The sequence below is a fragment of the Felis catus genome, chromosome E1 (assembly GCF_018350175.1).
Source record: "Felis catus isolate Fca126 chromosome E1, F.catus_Fca126_mat1.0, whole genome shotgun sequence".
NCBI lineage: Eukaryota > Metazoa > Chordata > Mammalia > Carnivora > Felidae > Felis > Felis catus.
The window spans coordinates 43,942,262-43,962,942 of record NC_058381.1 but is presented as its reverse complement, the minus strand read 5'-3'; the positions used below and the strand labels follow the sequence as shown (position 1 = coordinate 43,962,942).

General features: G+C 47.8%; 1 protein-coding gene across 2 annotated transcripts; it reads left to right on the top strand.

Moving 5' to 3' along the window:
• Positions 1–2,464: 2,464 nt before the first annotated feature.
• On the top strand, positions 2,465–19,360 carry GOSR2 (golgi SNAP receptor complex member 2). 2 transcript variants are annotated; one of them, XM_023244483.2, is made up of 6 exons: positions 2,467–2,589; positions 9,103–9,167; positions 10,918–11,026; positions 11,847–11,979; positions 14,404–14,544; positions 17,749–19,360. In XM_023244483.2, exons 1-6 carry the CDS (start codon positions 2,561–2,563, stop codon positions 17,908–17,910), a joined length of 639 nt encoding a protein of 212 aa, XP_023100251.1. In that variant the 5' UTR covers positions 2,467–2,560; the 3' UTR covers positions 17,911–19,360. The 2 variants fall into 2 exon arrangements, with proteins under 2 accessions (XP_023100255.1, XP_023100251.1); XM_023244487.2 differs by lacking the exon at positions 14,404–14,544 and having other exon boundaries at positions 2,465–2,589.
• The last annotated feature ends 1,321 nt before the right edge of the window (positions 19,361–20,681 follow it).

The following is a 20,681-nucleotide window of genomic DNA, read 5'->3' as shown; positions in this document are numbered from 1 at the left end:
TCAGTCTTAAGTAGGGCGAGGTGAGGGCCATGCATCCCTTACATGCGTGGGACTTCTCTTTTTGTTTCACCCATGCCCCTGTAGCCTAACTACCCTTTGCCCTCTGCCAAATGGTTTCAGTATGTGGAAAGCAGTGTTGCAGTCAACACTGAAAGAGATCATATTCTAGGAAAGCTGTGATTAAGGCCTAACAAATTTCAAGAAGAAAAAAACATAGTTGGAAGATATATTATTGTAAATTTATACTGAGTAATTCTGAACAGTGAATTATTATTCATATTTTCCTGCATACTCTAGGGAAAACGTGCCATTAGTGTCATCATCAATGAAGCACAGTGACAAACTTTGGGTCATTGGAAGTCAGCATTCACGTTCAGTGTGAAGGATGACGCAGCATCACGAGTAATAATGTAACTAGCATTAAATAAATAAATCAAGACTCGGTTCAGGTATCATCTCCTCTTTGAAGCCCTCTTGAATCCCCAAACTAGGCTAAGTGTCACTTCTCTGTCATCACACAGTTCCTAATTACCTCTATCCCACACTAGCTACATAGTATTCTAATTATTTCTGTAGATGGTTCCCTCCTGTGTAGATGTGTATATTAAAGAACTTCTATGGCAAGCTGATGTATGTTTTACTCATCTTTGTGCCCCAGTCCTTGCACTGTGCCTGATACGTAGTATGAACTCAATGAATACCTGTATGGAGAGTCATGGAAAGACACCACCGGACTAAGTCAGGTAGACTCTGGTGAGCCTAGAAAAATAGTTCTAGTAGAACAAAGGAGAGGTTGGAAGGCAAGCTACCCATAGAGATGTTGACAGGGTAGATCTGTTGTCTATGTGGTTTAGTCATAAAAGAAATGAGAAGTTTCAAGTGCAGCAAGATGGGGAGATGGAGTTTTCTTCTCTTTAGAGAAAGGCCATGTCCATATAAACACCTTAGAGACTGAGAAGCAGAGGGGAGGTCTTCTGGACCTCAGTATCCTTATCTGCCTAACCCACCTCACCAGGATGCTCTGAGGTCCAAAGAAGAGCAAAATATTGGCATAAAAATTCTTTGAGAAAATTTAAAATTTCTATCCAACCTCTAAAGGCTTCTAACTACTTATAGAATTAAAAAAGAAACCTATAAATCAAAATCTAAGCATGACATTTAAGATCCCCCATGATCTGGCTCCAGCTCTCCTTCTAACACTATTACTGCCCCCAAGCCCCCTAAACCCAGCCACAGAAGGTCTATGTTCTTTCCCCCTTTTTTCCTTTTCTCAAGCTATCCCCTCAGCTTCAAATACCCTTCCCTTCATCTCCATTAGGCCAACAAGATCAACATTTACAGAGTAGTGAGCTTGTGTAAGATACTGTTAAAACTCCATTGATTCTTGAAGGCCCCATTCATAGGCTGTTTAGTCCATGAACCCTTCTTGCTTTTCTCCAGAATATCAATTGTAGTACTTACTCGACCTGATAATGTTGCTTGAGGGCGTGACTAACCCTCTCAACAGGCTATGAGAGAAGATGAGAGATTTGAGGGTTATATTACTTGTATTCCTCCTCCAATATGCGTGCCTGGTAATAGCAGGTGCTCATTAATAAGTATTAGAATAAGTGGGAAAATGTTAGGGAAAGAACGTACATGGGTGGACGGTCTCTTAGGACACAAGACTGGGTGGGCTCCAGGATACAGGAAAATAAAAGCATCAACTTGTCAAAGGAAGAGGAACATCTCCTCCCTTGGGAGGAACTGCAGATAAGCCTGGAGGGTGGACATGGGTCAGGTCCACGTGGAGAGACCGAAGCGTCCAAATCCTTCAAGTCTTAACTCAAATGCCACCTCCTACATTAAGTCTTTCCTGAATCTCCGACGGGGCTGACCCTAGCTCGGCTGTCTCTTTGGACTTTCTCCCTTGCAGCTGTTTATTTGTACCCTTATCTCACTTCCTTTCCTAGACCGCGACCTCTCTTGAGGGCAAGAGGAACCCGGTTTCCCCACAGCACACAAGACACGGTTACCACTCATTCATTGGGAGTTTATTGGAAGGATAAATGGGGGGCGGGGGGGTAGTAACCGGACATATTTGACACAGGAGATGCTTGCGCACAAGAGTTCAGCGGAGCGCAAGCTCCAGACCCACAACCGAGCAGTTTACTGGAAGCAGAGCGAGAACAGCCCCCCCAGCCAGCCTCCGCTGGGGAATGGCAGGTGTCCACCAGCTCTCCTGCAGCTTTGCTCTGAGGACCTCACGTCCCTACTTCTCCGACTGCCCTTGTCAACGCCTGACTCGATGCCGAAGCCCGCCCCCCTACCCACAACTATGCTTCCTCGTCCCCGATCTGCGGCAGTGCCTCTGACTACCCTTAGCCTTTTTGTCCGGGCCTCTTCTCCCGTCGCCCTCCTCTTCTGTCTCCACCACCACCGGCAGGGCGCGCGCCGGGGCAGCCCTGGCGGGCAGGAGGGGGCGGGTCCTGCGACCGGAAGCCGGTAGCCGGAAGCCGGAAGGGGGGCCGTGAGGACGTGTTCCAAGGAAGCCAGGGCCCGACCCGGCGGGGCCGGCGACATGGAGCCGCTGTACCAGCAAACGCACAAGTGAGGGCCGCGTCGGGGCACGGGCGGGGGCGCAGCCAGGCTGGGCGAGGCCGGCTCCCTGGCTGGGGCCTCGGGCGCCCGCCAGTGTGGAGGCCGAGTCCTTCCGCCGGGGCGCTGCCGGGGGCGGCTCGGAAGTTCTGTCTCTGGCGGGACGCCCAAGTCGGCGGCGGATGGAGGGTCCGGCCTGATGCGTGGGGACGCTAGGCCGGACGGCTCATGGGATCTTGGAGGCCGCGACTACCTGCTAAGTAGACTAGGTGAAGGGAAAGTCACACTTACAGGTTATAAATTGTTTGTCCAGCACCTGCCAACTCACTGCTCTGGGTTGGTAGAGATGGTGGGAGTCAGGGCCCCTACACCTAGTTTACTATTCACTTGGAGAGCCCAGGGACGGCCGAAAAAAATCTAAGGTGTGGCAGGATTGGATGGAGTGTAAATGAACAATACAAACGGAATCTTCTTTAGTTTAGAAAGATCCATCATTGAGCTAAGGTCGTCAGAATAAGTTTCATTGTAACTCACAGCTCCTAAATGACGTCGGCCCCAACTCTTGCTTGACACTAATCTGTTGTTGCTGCTACACTTTTTTCCCTTTTCTTTTGATTTGGTTTATACCAGAGACCATAATGATGAAGTGTTTGGTTTGAGTGCAAATATAAAACCTACTTTGTAACAGTTTTAAAACGACAGAATTTGCTCTTACCCTGGGAGCTCTATTCTCATATAAAAATTATAAGAAGGGACGGGTCGCCTGTGTGGCTCAGTCGGTTGGACGTCTGACTCTTGATCTCAGCTCACGGCTTGATCTCTGGGTGGTGAGTTCAAGCCCTGCGTTAAGCTTCAAGCTGGGCGTGGAGACTACTTTAGAAAAAAATTTTTATATCTCTATATATGATGGAACTTAAATAATCAGACCTGTGAGTCCATTGGAAAAGGAATGAAATAGAATTATTTTTGTGTTACTAAGAAAGGACAGATCTTTTAGTGTGTCTTTCCCCTGAAGTATTGAACCAGTCCTGGGAGTTCTGGTTCTAGACTTCTTTTTCTGATCTATAAAATGTTAGTTTGGAGCTCATAAACTTTGAGGCTCCTTTCAGCTTCACGATACTGGCGATTGAGCATCTTAAAAGGAAACACACAATCCTGCGAGCGTCAGCAATTAACTTTTGCAGTTGCAGAAATTAATGATTGAGGCTGAATTGACACAGCAGTAACTGAGCATCTGAATTTTACTGGAACTTTGAACCCACTTTGTGGTTATCTCTGGCCATGTCCCTGACAGTACATTGGAATGAAATCAGTACTTGAAAGTTCTGTATCTTGAAAACTCCTTCTTAACTGCCTGAGCAATGAGTGGGGGAGGGAGGGGAGGTGAAAATCAGAATAAACATTTTATGCTTAAGTAATACTGCATTAGGATGAACTTTATAGATGAATAAGTGGCCAGGCTTCTATTTTTGATATTCAAGTGGTTGTAGAGGTGTCTATGTTTGTCCCCTGTATAGTCTAGGATCACTCAGTGCCCTGGACCTTATTATCTCTAGAGATTCTTTTCGGTTTTAATTTTTTAAAAAATATTTATTTTTGAGAATTAGAGTGTGAGTGGGGGAGGGGGAGAGAGAGAGAGGGAGCTACAGAGTCCGAAGCAGGCTCTAGGCTCCAAGCTGTCAGCACAGAGCCCAAAGCGGGGCTCGAACCCACGAATCGTGGGATCATGACCTGAGCTGAAGCCGGACACTTAGCCGACTAAGCCACCTAGGTCCCTCTATCCCTAGAGCTTCCGATTCAGTAGGTCTGGAGCACAAGAAGCTCTATTTTTAACAAGCTCTCCAAGTGATTTTGGTGAGCAGCTGGGTGTGAAAACTGTTACCTTATCTGAAGACCAGTTTTCCCTTTTTTTGATTTTGCCTTCTGGTGAGAGGCTAAATGTAGAAGCGGCAAGGTGGGTGAGGTGAAAATGACCAGATGGTTCCCACTACTTTTAAGTAAAGCAAAAACAACCACAAATGTTTGTATGATGCCGTAAAGGTTATACAGCAATTTCATATTGCATTTGGATCTATGAGCCTTTAAATAGTTGTGATTATTTATTCATGTGTGTACCCTGTTTTATCGGAGACTGAGGCACCAAGGAGTTAAATGGCCTGTTCCTGGTTCCTCAGCCAGTCCATAGTGGGACCAGAACTTGCAACCAGTATCTTTTAACTCTAAAACTGTTCCCTGCTCGTAGGGGTCAGAGGCAGCATGGATACAAAATAGGTGTATAGGAAAGGATGAGAGTAGTTCTATGGACTTTTAAAAAGCAATTTCAGGGGCGCCTGGGTGGCGCAGTCAGTTGAGCGCCCGACTTCAGCCAGGTCACGATCTCGCGGTCCGTGAGTTCGAGCCCCGCGTCAGGCTCTGGGCTGATGGCTCAGAGCCTGGAGCCTGTTTCCGATTCTGTGTCTCCCTCTCTCTCTGCCCCTCCCCCGTTCATGCTCTGTCTCTCTCTGTCCCAAAAATAAATAAACGTTGAAAAAAAAATTAAAAAAAAAAGCAATTTCATTTCTACAGACTGGATTTGTTTGTTTGTTTGTTTGTTTGTTTGTTTGTTTGTTTTTAGTCAGCAACAGTGACCTTGTTTTCTTACTATGAGGTCTCTCTGCTTGGTGATGTTATTACCTAAGCCCACCACGGACCCCATGTTGCACAGGGCTAAGACTTCTGGTTTCTAGTGTCCACCTCCCCCCGCCCGCCCCAAGTCCTGCCTGTGCATCACCTGTTCCTTATTGGCTTCAAGTGTGTTGTCTGAATTCCCAGTTCGGTTTAAAACAGGCTTGCCACATAGCAGTCCCCCCTATGCCATGCCTGCTTGCTTTGTTGTTTTGCATTTGATTTCCTCCCAGGCATGAAATGTAGAGATTGGAATCATTTTCTTGGCCGTATCTCTTCTAGTTCATTCAAAGCATTCGGAGCTTAGGTGGGAGAAGTCAGTATTGTTTCCCTGCAACTTTAAAGTTTGTCCATTTTGGCTTAGAACACGGTATAAGCCACCTGAAGGGTGTTTATAGGGTGAGTGTTGCCATCATCTCTCACCCTGTCCTCCTAGACTTTAACAATTGGAAGGGACTGGCAAAATCTTCCATTCCAACTCCCTGTAGTCAGGAAGACCCTTTATAAAACCCGAAGCAGTTCGTGTACCCTGTGTTGAAACATGCAGGAGCTCTTTTTCTTCTTCCTTTTTTTCTTTTTTCTTTTTTTTAAGTTTAGAGAGAGAAAGAACACGAGTTGGGGGGGGGTGCGCGGAGAGAGGGAGAACCCCAAGCAGGCTCCCAGCTGTCAGCGCAGAGCCCGCCCGACACGGGGCTCGAACCCATGAACCATGAGATCATGACCCGAGCCTACCAAGAGTCGACGCTCAACTGACTGAGCCACCCAGGCGCCCCCCTTCTTCCTTTGCTTGAAGAGAGAGAGTTCATAATTATTCTGGGGTTTTTGCGGGGAGGAGCAGGTTGAGCTGAAAGCTACCCTCTTGAATGGGGCTCTTGGTTCTGGCTCTCCCTTCAGGAGCCGCAGTGGAGAATGAGCCCATTCCTCTGCCTGTATGTCAGCTCTACGTATTTGAAAAGCACCAGCTGCCCCATTTTAATGGAGTTTTTTTTTTCTTTTTTCTTTTTTCTCTTTTCTTTTCTTTTCTACTCTTTTCTTTTCTTTTCTCAGAGGCTTATTATCACTAGCACTTTTGACCATTCCTCTTCATGACTTGACTTCTAGACTCTTTCCCGGGCATCCTCTTCATCCATCTTCCGTCAGGGGAAGTCTTTAATAGGGGCCTTTAACAGACAGCTCCCAGGATGGAATGCCACTTGATATTGTACATTGGGGACTTTTTAAAAAAGTCTTCAGTGGGAATGCTTTTCATCCCTGACAAATTTAATTTTACTATTTTAGCCTAAATGAAAATATTACTATTTGTTTTGTGGTACAACATCCTAACCTAGGCTCATTATAGCACAGAGTCGTGTGCAAATGTCATCAACGTAAGTTGGTTTGTTAAAAAATCTTGAACAACACGTAGAGCTGAAGGCAGTCCTGTGGTAGAATGCTGGAAATCTTTGCTAGCATCCCTTGGGTACCATTATTTAGCCTGCCTTGAAGCCCTCGTCCTTAACGTTTAAAGTATTTGTCAATCCATGGGAGAAATGTACTATCTCATTATTTTGACTTTGCATTCTTCTGATTACTAGTCAAGTGGAATAATAGATACAGATATAGATGTAGATATTGATATAGATATAGATATGTTTGGGTTTTCTTTTCTGTCATTTGCTCTTTGCCCATTTTACAAAAGTGCTTTGACTTTTCCTGTTGATTTGCAACATTTTTTAATATACTCTAGACATTAGTCCTTTCTTATCTGCCGCGGGTATCTTCCAGTCTCTGCCTGTCTTTTTATTTTATTTTTTTAGAGCGTCTTTGGTGTAGACAGGTGTTTTGTTTTAATGTAGTCAAATTGACGAGTCTTGTGGTGTGTGTGGTTTGGGGGACAGTATTGTTTTTTGCCTCGTTTAGGAAATTCTTCTTCAACCTGAAGTCATAGTATGCATTCCTGTATTTTCTCCAGAAAATTTTAAAGCCTTGCCTTTTACATTTGGGCTTTAAATCATCTTGCGTTTCTTTTTGTGTCTGGACTCTATTCTTTGCTCCTGGGTCAGGGTTAGGGTTTGTCTGTCTCCGCACTGCAATGATGTTGTTTTGTTTGGTTTTGTGTTGTTATTATGGCTTTGTCATAAGTCCTCATAGCAGGTGGACCAGGTCATCCCTCTCATAGTTGATTCAGAGTTGTCTTGGATACTCTTTGCCCCCTGCCCCCCTCCCTTTTTTTCTTCTGTTCCCGTTCCTGTCAATACTGCTAATTTTCACATTTGCTCTATGAAGCTGCCATTGACAACTTACCTCATGGCCTACGTGCAGGCCTTCGGTAAAATCCTAATTGTCTTCCCATCGGCGTCGCCGTGCAGTCCTCTTGCTGTCTCTGTGGTTACCCTGACCCAGATGTTGGTTAACTCAAGCTGTGTTCCTCCATCTACCTCCGTACCTCCGCGTGCCCTCATTCTACACTATCAGGACCTATCCTACCGGAGGAGCAGTCTGGTCCCTCCGTCTCTAGTGGTGATTTCTAGTTTCCTTTCAGGGCCGTGGGTCTTACCCAGGTGCGCTCAGACTCAGTAGAGCGCTGGCCTTGCTTCTGGTGCCGTGGGTCATGTTTAGAGTCCGCAGGAAAGCCCTGGAAAAGACAAGACAGAGTTTGGGCTTCTGGCTTGCATTGGTAAATTTGGGTTCACAGATTGTGGTGCTCATGGTGGAGGCTGGTTGCTGACCTTTCCCTCAAGGGTTGGAGGTGATATAGTTGCTCAGCAGACTGCTTTCCTGTGGCTCTGATGTGAGAGACCGGAAGCACCAGGAGCCCGTTGTTGGGGTAGCATAGGCAGTATTCCAGAACTGATCGCAGACGACTGCTAGGAAGGGCTCTGGGGGTGACCTTGGTCAAGCCGCGAGGAGCCTCCGGAGAGCACGCTAGGGCCCGCCATCTGAGACCACGCTGGGGAGCCAGGGTACGGTGTCGCATTTCCCAATGAGGTGGCACTCGCCTGGGATTGCCAGGGAGAGGCCTTTATCGGACGGGACATCCCCGTCTTTCAGGACCTTCCTCTGATAGTTTTCTCGCACTGAGCGCCTCATCCCTTCTCCCCTCCGACCCCTACTCGCTTCCGGGCAGGCCCACCTGCTTGTAAGCCACGTGCCTTTTTGCCGATCCTTTTCTTCATCTCTTCCCTCATCAGGTCAAGCTTCCGTCTTCAGAGTGCTCTTTAGAACTCACTTGACGCCACCGGGTTCCGCCAGCTTTTACTCTTATTTTCTTACGTTTCCTTGGCACCACGCCACTGCGCGTAGCCCCTCGGCTTCCTTTTTGTTTACACTTACGTGTAGTGATGTTCCCCTAAATCTTCTTGGGACTTGTCATGTCTCTCTGGCCTGTCATTCCTAATTACATGGTTTCTCAAGGACAAGGATTATATCTTTCTTGCCCTTTGACTCTCCCTAGTGCAGACCAGCGCTCAGCACATCGGGTCAAAGAACAGAGAGTGGGATTGGCTGGGTCCGGATTGAGGTTTATCACTTGCTGTGTGACCTTGAACAAGTTACATAACCTTTCTGGGCTTCGGTTGTCTTATTTATAAAACGAAGATGATAATGGTCCTTTCCGCATAGGGTTATTGACTTTGCAGAATGTCTCCGATGTGGCAGGCACTTAGTAAGCGCCGCCTGTTAGTGTTCTTATTAATATTCATGGTAAAATATTGGAAACCGGGCCAAAACATGTGGCCTAAAGTGCCACTTAGCAAAGTTTACAGTTCAGTGATGCTGTCGATTGAAATCAGTTACACGTTGGCATCAGAAAATTTGTCTTTCCTGACCGAAGCACTGTCGATGACTCCTGTCTCACTCATTTCCTCTCTCTTCCTTTGATAGGCAGGTCCACGAGATCCAGTCTCACATGGGACGCCTGGAGACCGCGGACAAGCAGTCTCTGCACTGTGAGTAATTAACTATGGAGACCAGAGTCCTTTCTCCTGATGACACGATGCTAATGGGCTGGGTTTCCTGACCGCCTTGCTGCCTCAGGGGCTTAATGATTCCATGCCGAAGGAGTTCTGTTGTTAGGGGTGGACAGAAAAACCCTCTGGCAAAGCCTCTGACTTCTCTCATTGCGCCCCGTGGAATCCCACAGGCCTTATCCCCCATTGCCCCTCAACTCACCCTGACAGGGCCCTATGGGAATGGACCTCCTCTCCTCTGTCTTAATCTAATTACCGAGCCCTGGGAGGAATGTACTCCGTACACATTCAGAGATGTTTAACTGGAACTGGTCAGTTCTTCTGAGCTGAGAACTGTGGCTTTTTAGGAGGATTATTCAGAAACGAATAGCAATATTAATTAGTGTAGTTCCCACACTGTGGTTTCATTTGAGAAGAGTGCCGCTTTTTGTTTTACAGTTGTCTGTTGGCCAGAAAAGGTCCTTTCTCTGAGCTGGCCGCAACAGATGCCACTGGTTACCCACACGTTGCTGAAGCCACCCGTTCACCTCCCCACCTGGCTGTCGCCATGCCCTTTTCTGTTTGCTCATGCCTCCTTTTCGGAGCGTCAAAAGCATCTCTTTTCTGGGTTCTGTGCCCCACCCTGTTCTAATCTAGAGTGCATATGTTAGCTGCTGCAGGTTGGCCTAGGAGGGTGACATTGCTTCTTTACTGTCGTGTCTTTATTGGGCAAGAAGCAATCTGGGTACCTTTTTTTTTTTGTTAATGTTTATTTATTTATTGGTTGATTGATTGATTTGAGAGAGAGCGAGCACACAAGCAGGGGAGGGGCAGAGAGAGAGGGAGAGAGAGAGAATCCCAAACAGGCTCTGAGCTGTCAGAGACCCTGGTGTGGGGCTCGATCCCACGAACTGTGAGACCGCAACCTGTGCTGAAATCAGCCGTCGGGCACAGTCGGATGCTTAACCGACTGAGCCACCCAGACGCCCCCCTGGGTGCCCTTTTTGTACACGGTTTAGTTCCTATCCATCTGCTTTGTTTGCCTTCCCAGCGGTCTCACTGTCACACGATTAGAAATGGAAAAGAGGTCATGTTGACTGTTTATCAAGAGGGATAAGGAAAATGACTGTATTTATCATATCTTTACCTCTGTGGATTCTTTCCTGGGCCTTTCCTAGTGATATTCAGTCTATTTTGGGGATTCCAGCATCAGCCTGCCCGTCCTTATGGAAAGCCTCAAGGGAGCTCTTCTCTGTGTTTCACACACTAATCTTCCCCTTTGTGCTTTTTTTTCTTTTAACCTCATTACTGTAGGGAATTCAATTGGCAGCCTTCTTACTAGATATTTATAACTCGTATCTGAGAATAATCTCAAAGGAAAAGAGACCTCATTCTGTTTCAGAAGATACTGCATTTTGCTTAAAATATTTTATTTGGACAACCCAAATATTCATTTTATTTTCTAAAGGCAGGAAATTTATTTCTACAGATTTATCTGTAGCTTTTTAAACAATTGGCATTGCTATGACATTAACAGCTACATGTATATATGCGTGTGTGTGTTTAGAGCAACATTTACAGAATCAGTATCACTTGAATTTTTTTCCATTATTCAGTACGATATGCGTTTTTCTCCTTTTCGAATGGGTTTCTTTGAATTTATTGGATATGGAAAAAGACATGTTTATTGTATCATTCTAATTTAAGCTGTCTCTTTTCCAGCAATTACTCTTTTTTCTCTTTTGTGCAGTAGTGGAAAACGAAATCCAAGCAAGCATTGACCAGATATTCAGCCATCTAGAACGTCTGGAGATTCTGTCCAGCAAGGAGCCCCCGAACAAAAGACAGAATGCCAAACTGTGAGTGTTGTGACGCCTCTTGTCCAGGGGAGGCTGTCAGATATTCTGAAAATCCATTTACACATTGAAAAACCGAGACTCTGTGAAGATGAAGTCCCCCTAAAGGGCACAGTTTCGTTTCAATGATATTTCCTCAAAATAAAAAGCCTGTGAGGTTAGGGGCTCAGAAGCCTGTGTCTCCTTACATTGGGTCATTTTGAAATTTTGCCTCCAATACCGTTTTTCTGGCCAGACCCGTGGCCTTACTTGAAGCCTCCAGCAGCCGGGGAGGTGTGCACTGCCCTCTGGTTCCTGCTGCATTCTTGGATTGAGATGAAATCTTGCCCTTAATCACTTCAGTCAGCCGATTTATAATGAAATACTGATCTAACATTTGATACTCCGCCATGAAATTCAAATGAAAACCCTCACCACCTCCAGCCCAGCCCCTGCTCCCAAAAGTTCTTATGAAACTTTGTTGTTGCTTTACTCGAAAGGTGCCCTTGGGCTCCTTCTTGAAAAGCGATATAATCCATGGCAGGTCAGGGGGAGGTCCTTGAGCCTGCTTCCTGTCACCTGTTCCCTGTCATGCATCCAGAATCAGAGACCAGCAGATGCTTAAGTAAAGCTGTTGGGATCTCTTGTGCTACAACCGTACTTGAACCACAGGCCGCTTCTTTATTTGCAACATCAGTGATCAAAATCAGATCATTTTGGTGGGGACAGCATGCAGTGGTGTAGGGAGAAGTAAGGAAGCATCTTTCTTGAATACGAAGGCTGGCCGCTCAAAATGTGCGGCCCTGGGTTTCTGGAATGTAATCTCTGTCTCCATCAATTCCAGTCGTGTTGACCAGTTAAAGTATGATGTCCAGCACCTGCAGACTGCTCTCAGAAACTTCCAGCATCGGCGATACGCAAGGGAGCAGCAGGAGAGACAGCGAGAGGAACTTCTGTCTCGAACCTTCACCGCTAACGTAAGCCGGGCTCCTGGTTGGGGGGCGGGAGGGGGTGGGGTGGGGGGCAGTGTCTACAGGCACTCGGCAGCTCGTCGCCACTGAAACTCGGGTCCTGGAGCTTCATCTTTGTAGGGGGTGTCCGAAGCCGATCGACTGGAAGTAACAGTGGGCTTTGTGCCTTGCCACAGACGCTAGACCTAGACGGGGAACCTCCTTCTCTAACACGAAAGCCCGAAGTGGAAGCAGTTAAAGTGAAGGAGTGGGCAGGGGTGAAAATGACCTGGGTTTGACTGAGAGGTGGAAGTTCACGTGGTGGAAACGGTTTCTGATCAGATGGAGACAGATGGTGAGAACTGAAACCATTTGTCATGAGGGGCAGCATTTCAGAGCTGCCTGCAGGCACTTGCCATCGTGCTGTGTATGTGTGTGGTTCCCGTGTCAGGTGCCTTAAAATGGTTTTGCCCCAAATCTGAGCAGCAATTTGGAGGAATTTGTTAACAGGTCTTTTGTTGCGGATGGATTGCTTGACTTGAGCCTGTTCGAAAGTGGCCTGGTTGGTGTGCATGTTTGGTTTTTGGGAGACCCTTGCCCCTGCCCCTCGGTCTTAATAGGATCCATTCCTGCACATGGCTGTTGATGGCTAGAGGACACACTGGCCTTTTTCAGGTCCCTTATAATGTATTTCCACCAAGGGAGGTGGGTTTTGGGTTGTTTTGTTTTAACAGAGAGGTTCATTTTCTAAAGAGGTCTTAGCTCTCTAAGCCTGCCATCAGAATTCAAATCAGCCCACGTTTCACAGATGCTTAAGTCTCTGTGCTGTGTCCACACTTGCAGCAGATTTCCCTGAGTGTTTCAGAATGTGCCTGGGTAGTTTCTGCTTCTCTAGAGTAAGCAGTCAAGTAACACTGATTATCAATTCAGAAGTGTGATGAGGACGTGTTGGAGGCATAGTGGTAGGCACAGCTGTCTGCCTGCCTGCCTGCCTTCCTTCCTTCCTTCCTTCCTTCCTTCCTTCCTTTCTTCCTTCCTTCCTTTCGGTAGTTTCAAGTTTTCATAGCTGCCTTTCAAAAGCGTAATGAACTCTACAACACGCCAAAAGGTGTGTGGGCTTTTGATCACTATGGCATTGGGTACTCAAACCTCTTTTAGGTCAGGGATGGTCTCTCAGAATTCTTTTGTTTGCATATCAGCTCGGTGCGGTGCTCTGCACGCAGTGCCCCTTAATCAAAGTTGACTTTGCCAAATGAACTTCTTGCCGGTCACTCTGTGAGCTGGAACTATGATATGTTTTTCTGAGTGATAATGCCCAATTAGGCCTACCCTTTCAGGCGGAAGGGTGAGAATGATTTGTATACAGAAGGCACTCAATAAACGCTTGTCGAATGAAGAGAAGCCTCTCTTTGATTCATTCAAACACTGGAGTCTTGTGACCCACGGAGCATTAGCTGTATGCAGAACATTGTTGAAGATGCTGAGAGTAAAGCTTGTGAAAAAGTGAAAAGCTGTGGTCCCCGCCTGCTTCTCGAAACGCTCCCGTGTTAGCAGGGGGCACTGAGAGCAGGCGCATGAAAAGTGATTCTGAACGTATGCAGCAAGGAAGAGGTGGTTGAACCTCTTCGTGGTGATTGAAAGAGGGGAGAATGACCGTGTATGGCAGAAGAATGTGCGATTGTCGGGAGGCGGGAAAGAAGGGAACTATGGCCAGTCCTGACTGCCTTCTGTGTCCAGTCCGCTTCTGGTGTAAACTTAGAGCCCTGAGACCAGTCTCAGTGTTTCTTCCCACAGGATGGTTCAGAGGGCTGGCTCTGCACTCAGTAGTGAGATACAGGCCCCGCTGTACTGAACAGCTCCGTGTGATCTTAGACCTCTCTGAGCTTCAGTTTCTTCACCTCTAAAATGGGGATAGTACAGTAACTGTGTTATAACGTTAGGATAAGGATTAAGTGAGCTTAGGGTAATGGGCATCAGGGTGGAAAGTACTTGATCGGTGTCAGTTTTTTTCTTCCTTCATTTCTTTACAGCCCTTTCTGGACCGCTGAGGAGAATTGTCCCATCCCGACTACCCATTAGGCCTTCGTCTCCTTTGTCCTTAGTCAGACTCCATCTAAGTGCAGCGACAGCTGTAGATAAAACAGCTGCAGAACAAAAGCAAGCCTGTAATACTGTGTTAAGGGAAAGCCAAGGAAAGGAACATTTGGAACAAGCTAAGTTAATAGGGGAGTAGTCAGAGAAAGCCTTCAGGAGAAGCCCAGCAAGACCTTGCAGGACTGATGTTCCTTCTTAAGTGGTGGTCATGGTGGAGAGGCAGGGATTCACAGGCCGTGTGTATCTGGCTGTCTCTCTGGCTTGGCCTTGGCCGACAGGCGGAGCATTCAGACCTGCTGGGACCCCAGGAGCTGACCAGGCGGCAGAGCTAATCCTGTGCCTGCGTCTCTTTCACAGGACTCTGACACGACCATCCCAATGGATAGCTCGCTGCATTTCAACTCCTCCCTCCAGAAAATTCACCATGGCATGGACGACCTCATCGGAGGCGGGCACAGTATTCTGGACGGACTGAGGGCCCAGAGACTGACCTTGAAGGTGGGGGCTTTTCTGGGGGACAGGGAGGAGGCCCTTCGTTCTGGCCTCATCCACCAGTTGGGTACCCGCGTTGACGTCTTGGTTACGTATCCTCGCGTTTTGTTACTTTGGTGGTGAGACAGAGCCCTGAGTCTGGGGTCCTTTCTTTTGGAGCTGAAGTATGAGGAGTCCACAAGTGACCACCTTCCCTTCGCCCGCAGCTGCTACTTGTGCTTGCAACGAACCATAATTTGGCATCACTTGGTATCTGGGTCTTTTTCCGTTTACTGAACTTACCATGAAAGTGGCTGCTACGATAGGCACCACTAAGACCAAGAAATCCCACAACTGCCGAAATTACAGAATGCACGATTCTGAGAAGGCACACGTGGCCACACGTGGCCCCTCGCCCTCACGTGGTTTCCCGGAGAGCCCCTCCTGCCGACCACCTGATAGCCGAGACCTTTTGTGCTCTTGTAACTGAGCCCCTGTGGGCGGGGCCGGAGGGCTGCCTGGGTTGACTAGCCGCAGGCACAGAAGGGCTTCTAGAGCATCTGGGCTGGCCCGTAGCAGCTGCCCTCTCTGTAGTCCCAGGTATTCCTAGAAGCCCCGCCCCACTGGCCGAGGCTCAAACCCCCTGGGAGTGGTTTACAGAAACATTACACAGATTCTGATGTCAGTCATGATGTTTCAGCCTCAGCCCTTTTCCTGTATCAGCTCTAATGGATAATGGGGTGTGGGCTGTGCCTATTATCAGGGTGTGGTCCCCTGTGAACGCAGCACTCCCAGCCACTGAGCTGTGAGAAACAGTCACTCGGAAGTGTGAGATTTATCTTAGTTTTTGTTGGACCGCGTTGAGCCCGTCAGCCCTGCGGGACTTCAGTCCATTGCCGCACAGCCCCTGCCATCGTCACCAGGGAGAAGGTCAGGCAGCCCGCAAGTGGCCCTCACGCCCTGCTGCCAGCCGTGGTGCTTCTGGTGGTCTGGAAGTGTGTCTCCAACAGCTTCGCGGGTGCCCCTCCTTCTGAACGGCCACCTGCTGTAATCTGAACTGATACGTGATGATTAATCTGCCCTTTCTTTAGAAAATTGCGCATATCTCAGGAAAACAGTAAAACCCTTTTAGGACAAGCCTCCCCGTGTCGCACTGACGTCGACCCGGTGGGGGGTTAGAGCTTATTGCGAAAGCGAATGTTCGCTTCCTATCAAAGTCTGATATCACTGCGGAGTCTCAGCGGCATCTGCCCCTGTGCTGTCCCCGGAAGGACGCGCAGGGCAGCCCAGTGAGGCGGTTGGGGTCGGAACGTGAGGTTTCTAATTCAGTTTCCTCTGTACACCCGCTGCTACCTACCCGCCTTTTGGTCTTGATTCTCTCCATCCTCCTCCCACCCCACTCCTGCCTAAACCATTAAAAGGAGTGAAGTTGCTGGGCCGTGGCTGGGAGAAATTTGTGGCTGGAAAGGAATACATTTTTTGAAATTTATGTTAATTTTCAGGTGATTTTAGAAGCTGGGTACTTGTATTACATGCAGGGATGAAATAATCTGCCTTCAGAGCTAAGCAGAATCTTTTTTTTTTTTTTTTTTTAGAGTTTACTTATAATTTACTTAGGGTGTGCGTGCAAGTAGGGGAGGAGCAGAGAGAGACAGACTCCCAAGCAGGCCCTGAGGTGTCAGCGCAGAGCCCGGTGTGGGGCTCGATCTCACAAACCGTGAGATCGTGACCTGAGCCGAGATCACGAGGCGGACGCTTAACTGATTGAGCCACCCAGGCGCCCCAGAGCTAACCAGAATCTTTAGCAAGAGCCTAAATTTCACCATCACTGTCGTTGCAAAAACATGTCTCTGGCCTCCGCTGGCAACGGTAAAGTTTGACCTGAAAGATCTCTTCCAGGGAGGCTTGTTCGTCACTGGGCTGAACCCAGGGTTCGAGTGCCTGTCCGTGATGCCTCATGCTGTTTTCACTTCTGCCTCTTCTGTCTTGCTCGTTAACGTGTTGTTCATTTAAAAACTGAATGTGGGGCATTAGGTTAGATGCCGTCCATCCTGATGGGCCACGTGTGTGGAAGCGAGTTGGGGTCTGCCCAGCATCTGTTTATACTTGCCACTTCGTGAGCAGTCAAGTGTTCTTAAGAACAAAAATTGGAAAGCAGAGAGGAAGGGCAGGCTGAGTGCTGTGGGCTGTTGATTTAGGAGTAAAATACTCTTTTGGTCTTGATGGCACGTATACAAGGGGTCATTGCGTTGGTGACGGTCATTCCACGTCACCCGCTTCAGACCCTCTCGCGAACATGGACATTGAGCCACACGTTAGACGCAGCAGAATCCCACTGTGTTCCACACAGTGAACGGGCCGATAGCCAGGATTTTGGGGTCAGGGAGCAGAGGAAAAGTTTTCTGAGGTTTCCTTTTTTAAAAATATGTAAAACATTCTCATTTTAAAATTTTCTCTTGAGGTGTAACGTACATACGGTAGGCGTACGGATCTAATTCGTGCGGGTCCTTGAATTTGGACAGATGCATACACCTTTGTGACTCACACTGCTGTCAAGACGTAGACCATCCTCATTGCCCCCGGACAATCCCTCATGCTTTCCCAGCCAGCCTGCCTGCCTGCCTGCCTTCCAGGCAACCACCGTTCTGATTTATCTCACTGTAGAGTAGCTTTGCCTGTTAGTGGACTTCATATAAATGTATTACCAAGAGCGGCTTCTTCCTCTCAGGAATGTTTTCCAGGCTCATTCATACTGTTCCAAGTTGGTAATTAGGTCCTTTTTATTGCCAAGTAGTATATCCCATTGTACAGATACACTATAAGTGGTCTATCCATTGTCTGGTGGGTGTACACCTGGGTTGTTTCATTCTGCTGTGTTTTCCTTTCGAAGCTTTATGTTTAATTCTGTGATCCATCTCAAATTAGTTTTTGTGTATGATAGGAACTGAGGATCTTCTTACAGACATGTGCATGGTACATATGAGACATGTATGTATATATGTCCACGATATATATATGTACCAGGGTCCATCATTCCTGCACATTTGTGGAAAAGGCTTTTCTTTCCTCCTTGCTTTGCTCCGGTACCTTGATCAAAAGTCATTTGACCACGGAGTGGATTGATGCTGCTTATGCTTTTAGGTATGACCAAGAGACTGTCTCTAGGAGAAGTCCCATTCCTTGGCAAAAGGAGCTGACCTTTGTGTTTCCTTCTTTTCTCGTCCGCTCCAGGGGACTCAGAAGAAGATCCTTGACATTGCCAACATGCTGGGCTTGTCCAACACCGTGATGCGGCTCACTGAGAAGCGGGCTTTCCAGGACAAGTACTTCATGATCGGTGGCATGCTTCTCACCTGTGTGGTCATGTTCCTCGTGGTGCAGTACCTGACATGAGCCAGCCCCGCCCCGCGGCTGAGCGTCGTTCCCACCGTGCGAGAGTCTGTGTGAGTGTGTGTGCGTGAAAGAGAGAGGGGGGCCCAGAGGCTGCCTTCTTAAATGTATGCCCTTCTTAACTGTGAAGACCACTGGGAGTCATCGTGATCTGTAAGGTAGCGGGCGTTTCAGACCTGCTCTGTTTCCTGTAACACCTTGGAGGGGAAGCGAATGCTACCAAGATGCATGGTCCTAAGGAAATGAGAGTATCTCCTCTCTCTCTCGCTCTCGCTCTCGCTCTGTCTCGCCCTCTCTCGCCCTCACTAGGGGTGGAAGTGATGTAAGGGTAAGGGGTGAAGAAAGAAGAGGGAGGGAAAGAATGGTTTTGCTGTTCTTGTCCACGTAGCTGATGCTCGCCCAGGGAAGGCTTTCAATAGCGAGCCTTGCACATAGGACCGTTCACTTTGGCATCATTTGGCCTCTCTGGCTGCTCGCAGATAACCCAGCGCAGAAGCCAAAAGGAGGGGAAAGAGGCCTGCTTTCCTGCGTCATTATAACAGATGGATTTCCATGCTCTTGTGCCCCCTCCCCCCAGTGACATGCAGATGACTAATTGCTGGTACTTGTCACCCTTCCCTGGAAGCCACTACCTAGAGGAAGCAGAGGCACCGATGCCACTGCAGACAGCGAGTAAGATTTTCCACATTAGGGCCGTTGGGTGTTTCTCCTTCTAAAGCGAGGCCAGTGTTATTCCCTGAGAGTGTTCAGTCTTGAGGCTGAAGACCCCCATCACTGATTTTTTTTCCCAGTGGTGAACAGAATGATTGGCTTCTGTGGTTCTAGGACTGGCCTGGCATCCTGCCCGGGCTCTGGTGGGCCTTTGGCCTGGAGAACATTGCCGTGATGTGTCCATTACAGAATCTCCTCTAGTTTTGGTGTCTGATTCTTTGCTCTCTTTCCTCCCCTGAAATCCATTAGCAGCTGCCAGCCAAGCCCCCATTCCACCCAGCCGGTGTGGGCTGACACCACCCTGGAGACGTCCCGGGTGTCCTGAGAGTCTCTGATCTCAGGGACCAGGCACTTTTCCCTTCTCTGACCAACCCCAGATTAAGGTTGCACCAGTACCTGGTGCGTTGTGGAATTTATCGTAAAGCCAGCCTCTCTGTTGCGATCGAGCGCTGCGAATCCTAGAAAGACTTGGTTAGCATGTGTTTTCATCTGTCACAGGCCCTACAGCCGTAGGCTCAGTGGCCTTATGGCAAGACAAAACAATCTCAGAATTTCCCAGAAGAACTGGAAACCTGGTCAGTATTAACGCCACCTGTGATCGTCGTGCTCCGCCTACTTCGTGTGTTTCTTTTTTGTCACTTGGACCGTCTTCGGTCTTCTTTCCCTTTTCTGTGTGTCCCATCCCACCTCCCTTAGTTACTTCCCACCTGTTGCTGGAGCAATATTGGTTTTTTCTGGCATACCTTCTGGTGAACGTTTCTTCATGGTCGCAGATCTTTTAACGGGAGTTTCCTGGGTGCTGATTTCACACTTGGTGGGCTTTCTGTCGCTGCTTCCCCTCTGGGCTGAACAGGGGCCGTGGCTTTCCAAGGAAGGGGGAATCTATGACTCCATCATGAAAGGATTGAGGGCCTTGCCAGAGTGAGAACGGTGGACTGAAGGGTATACAGAGGGGTCAAGGTGTCTTCCGACCTAGGTCTGGCTTTGGGGAGGTGAAATTTCCATCACCCCCGGCACCCCTGTCAGCGCAGGGATCTCTGCAGTCCATAAACAGGGTTCCAAAAAATGGATTTTTAAATTGTGCAGACCCGTTGTCCTATCCCTGGGCATCTGAGGATCCTGCCAGAGATCGTATTTCAGAGGAAGGTGTATATATATATATATATATATATATATATATACACACACACACACACACACACACACATATACATACATATTTCTGTATATATACACATATATACGTATATATATTTATATACGTATATATATAAATATAACGTGTATATATATATGTGTGTGTGTGTGTGTGTGTGTGTATATATATTTATAATATACCTTCCTCTGAAGGTATATTATATATATATGGAGCAACTAAGCCATGTGGACCTGAACTCTAGGGGGCAGAAACTAGCACCCTGCCCTCCATTGGCTGATGTGATCTATCTATTTGTAGCATATACCAGTGTATTTCCACACTTGTCTTTATAGCGACTGTGGTCTTGATGAACCAGGAGAAGGCTTTCTATCCTGCTGTACCTTCAGAGCCATTCTCCCTGCTTTGTAATGAAAGTTATGCAGGCAATTCGTGGGTCTTTACCACTTGGGGCTAGGGAACAGCAGCCAGTGTGTCTGGAGATGGCCTGAGCTGGCTTTCGGTGTCCTGTGAGAAACATACCTTGGCCTAACGGGGGTTCTACTGTTTCTACAGCACCAACGCCCTCCCTCCCCCCTCCCCCCCAGAGTGTAGGGAAAGGTTCCAGGCCAAGGAAAGAGCACCATCTAGTGGACCTGGGGTGAAGTCTTAGGTCATGCTGGTGCAAGAATCTCCGTCCGGTGCACAGCATCTGTGACCTTGTGCAGGATTTGGGTGCACCTGTTGCAGATGAAGACAGGTGGGTTGTCAAGGAACTTGGGAATATCTTCATTCCATGGAAGTTTCCTCCAGGTATGACCACCTTAAGAAAGACCAAACTCAAAAGACCCCAGTAAGTTGGGGAGTCTTGATTTTATAGGAGGCTTCACTGCTGGGTTTTTACCAGTCTTTTGCCCTAATGAATTTA

Excerpts from the sequence above, each read along its gene's own strand:
- GOSR2 (XM_023244483.2), top strand. The coding sequence starts at position 2,561 with ATGGAGCCGCTGTACCAGCAAACGCACAA. Across the intron at positions 2,590-9,102 it reads CTGTACCAGCAAACGCACAA|GCAGGTCCACGAGATCCAGT; the intron begins GTGAGGGCCGCG and ends TTCCTTTGATAG. Across the intron at positions 9,168-10,917 it reads GGACAAGCAGTCTCTGCACT|TAGTGGAAAACGAAATCCAA; the intron begins GTGAGTAATTAA and ends TCTTTTGTGCAG.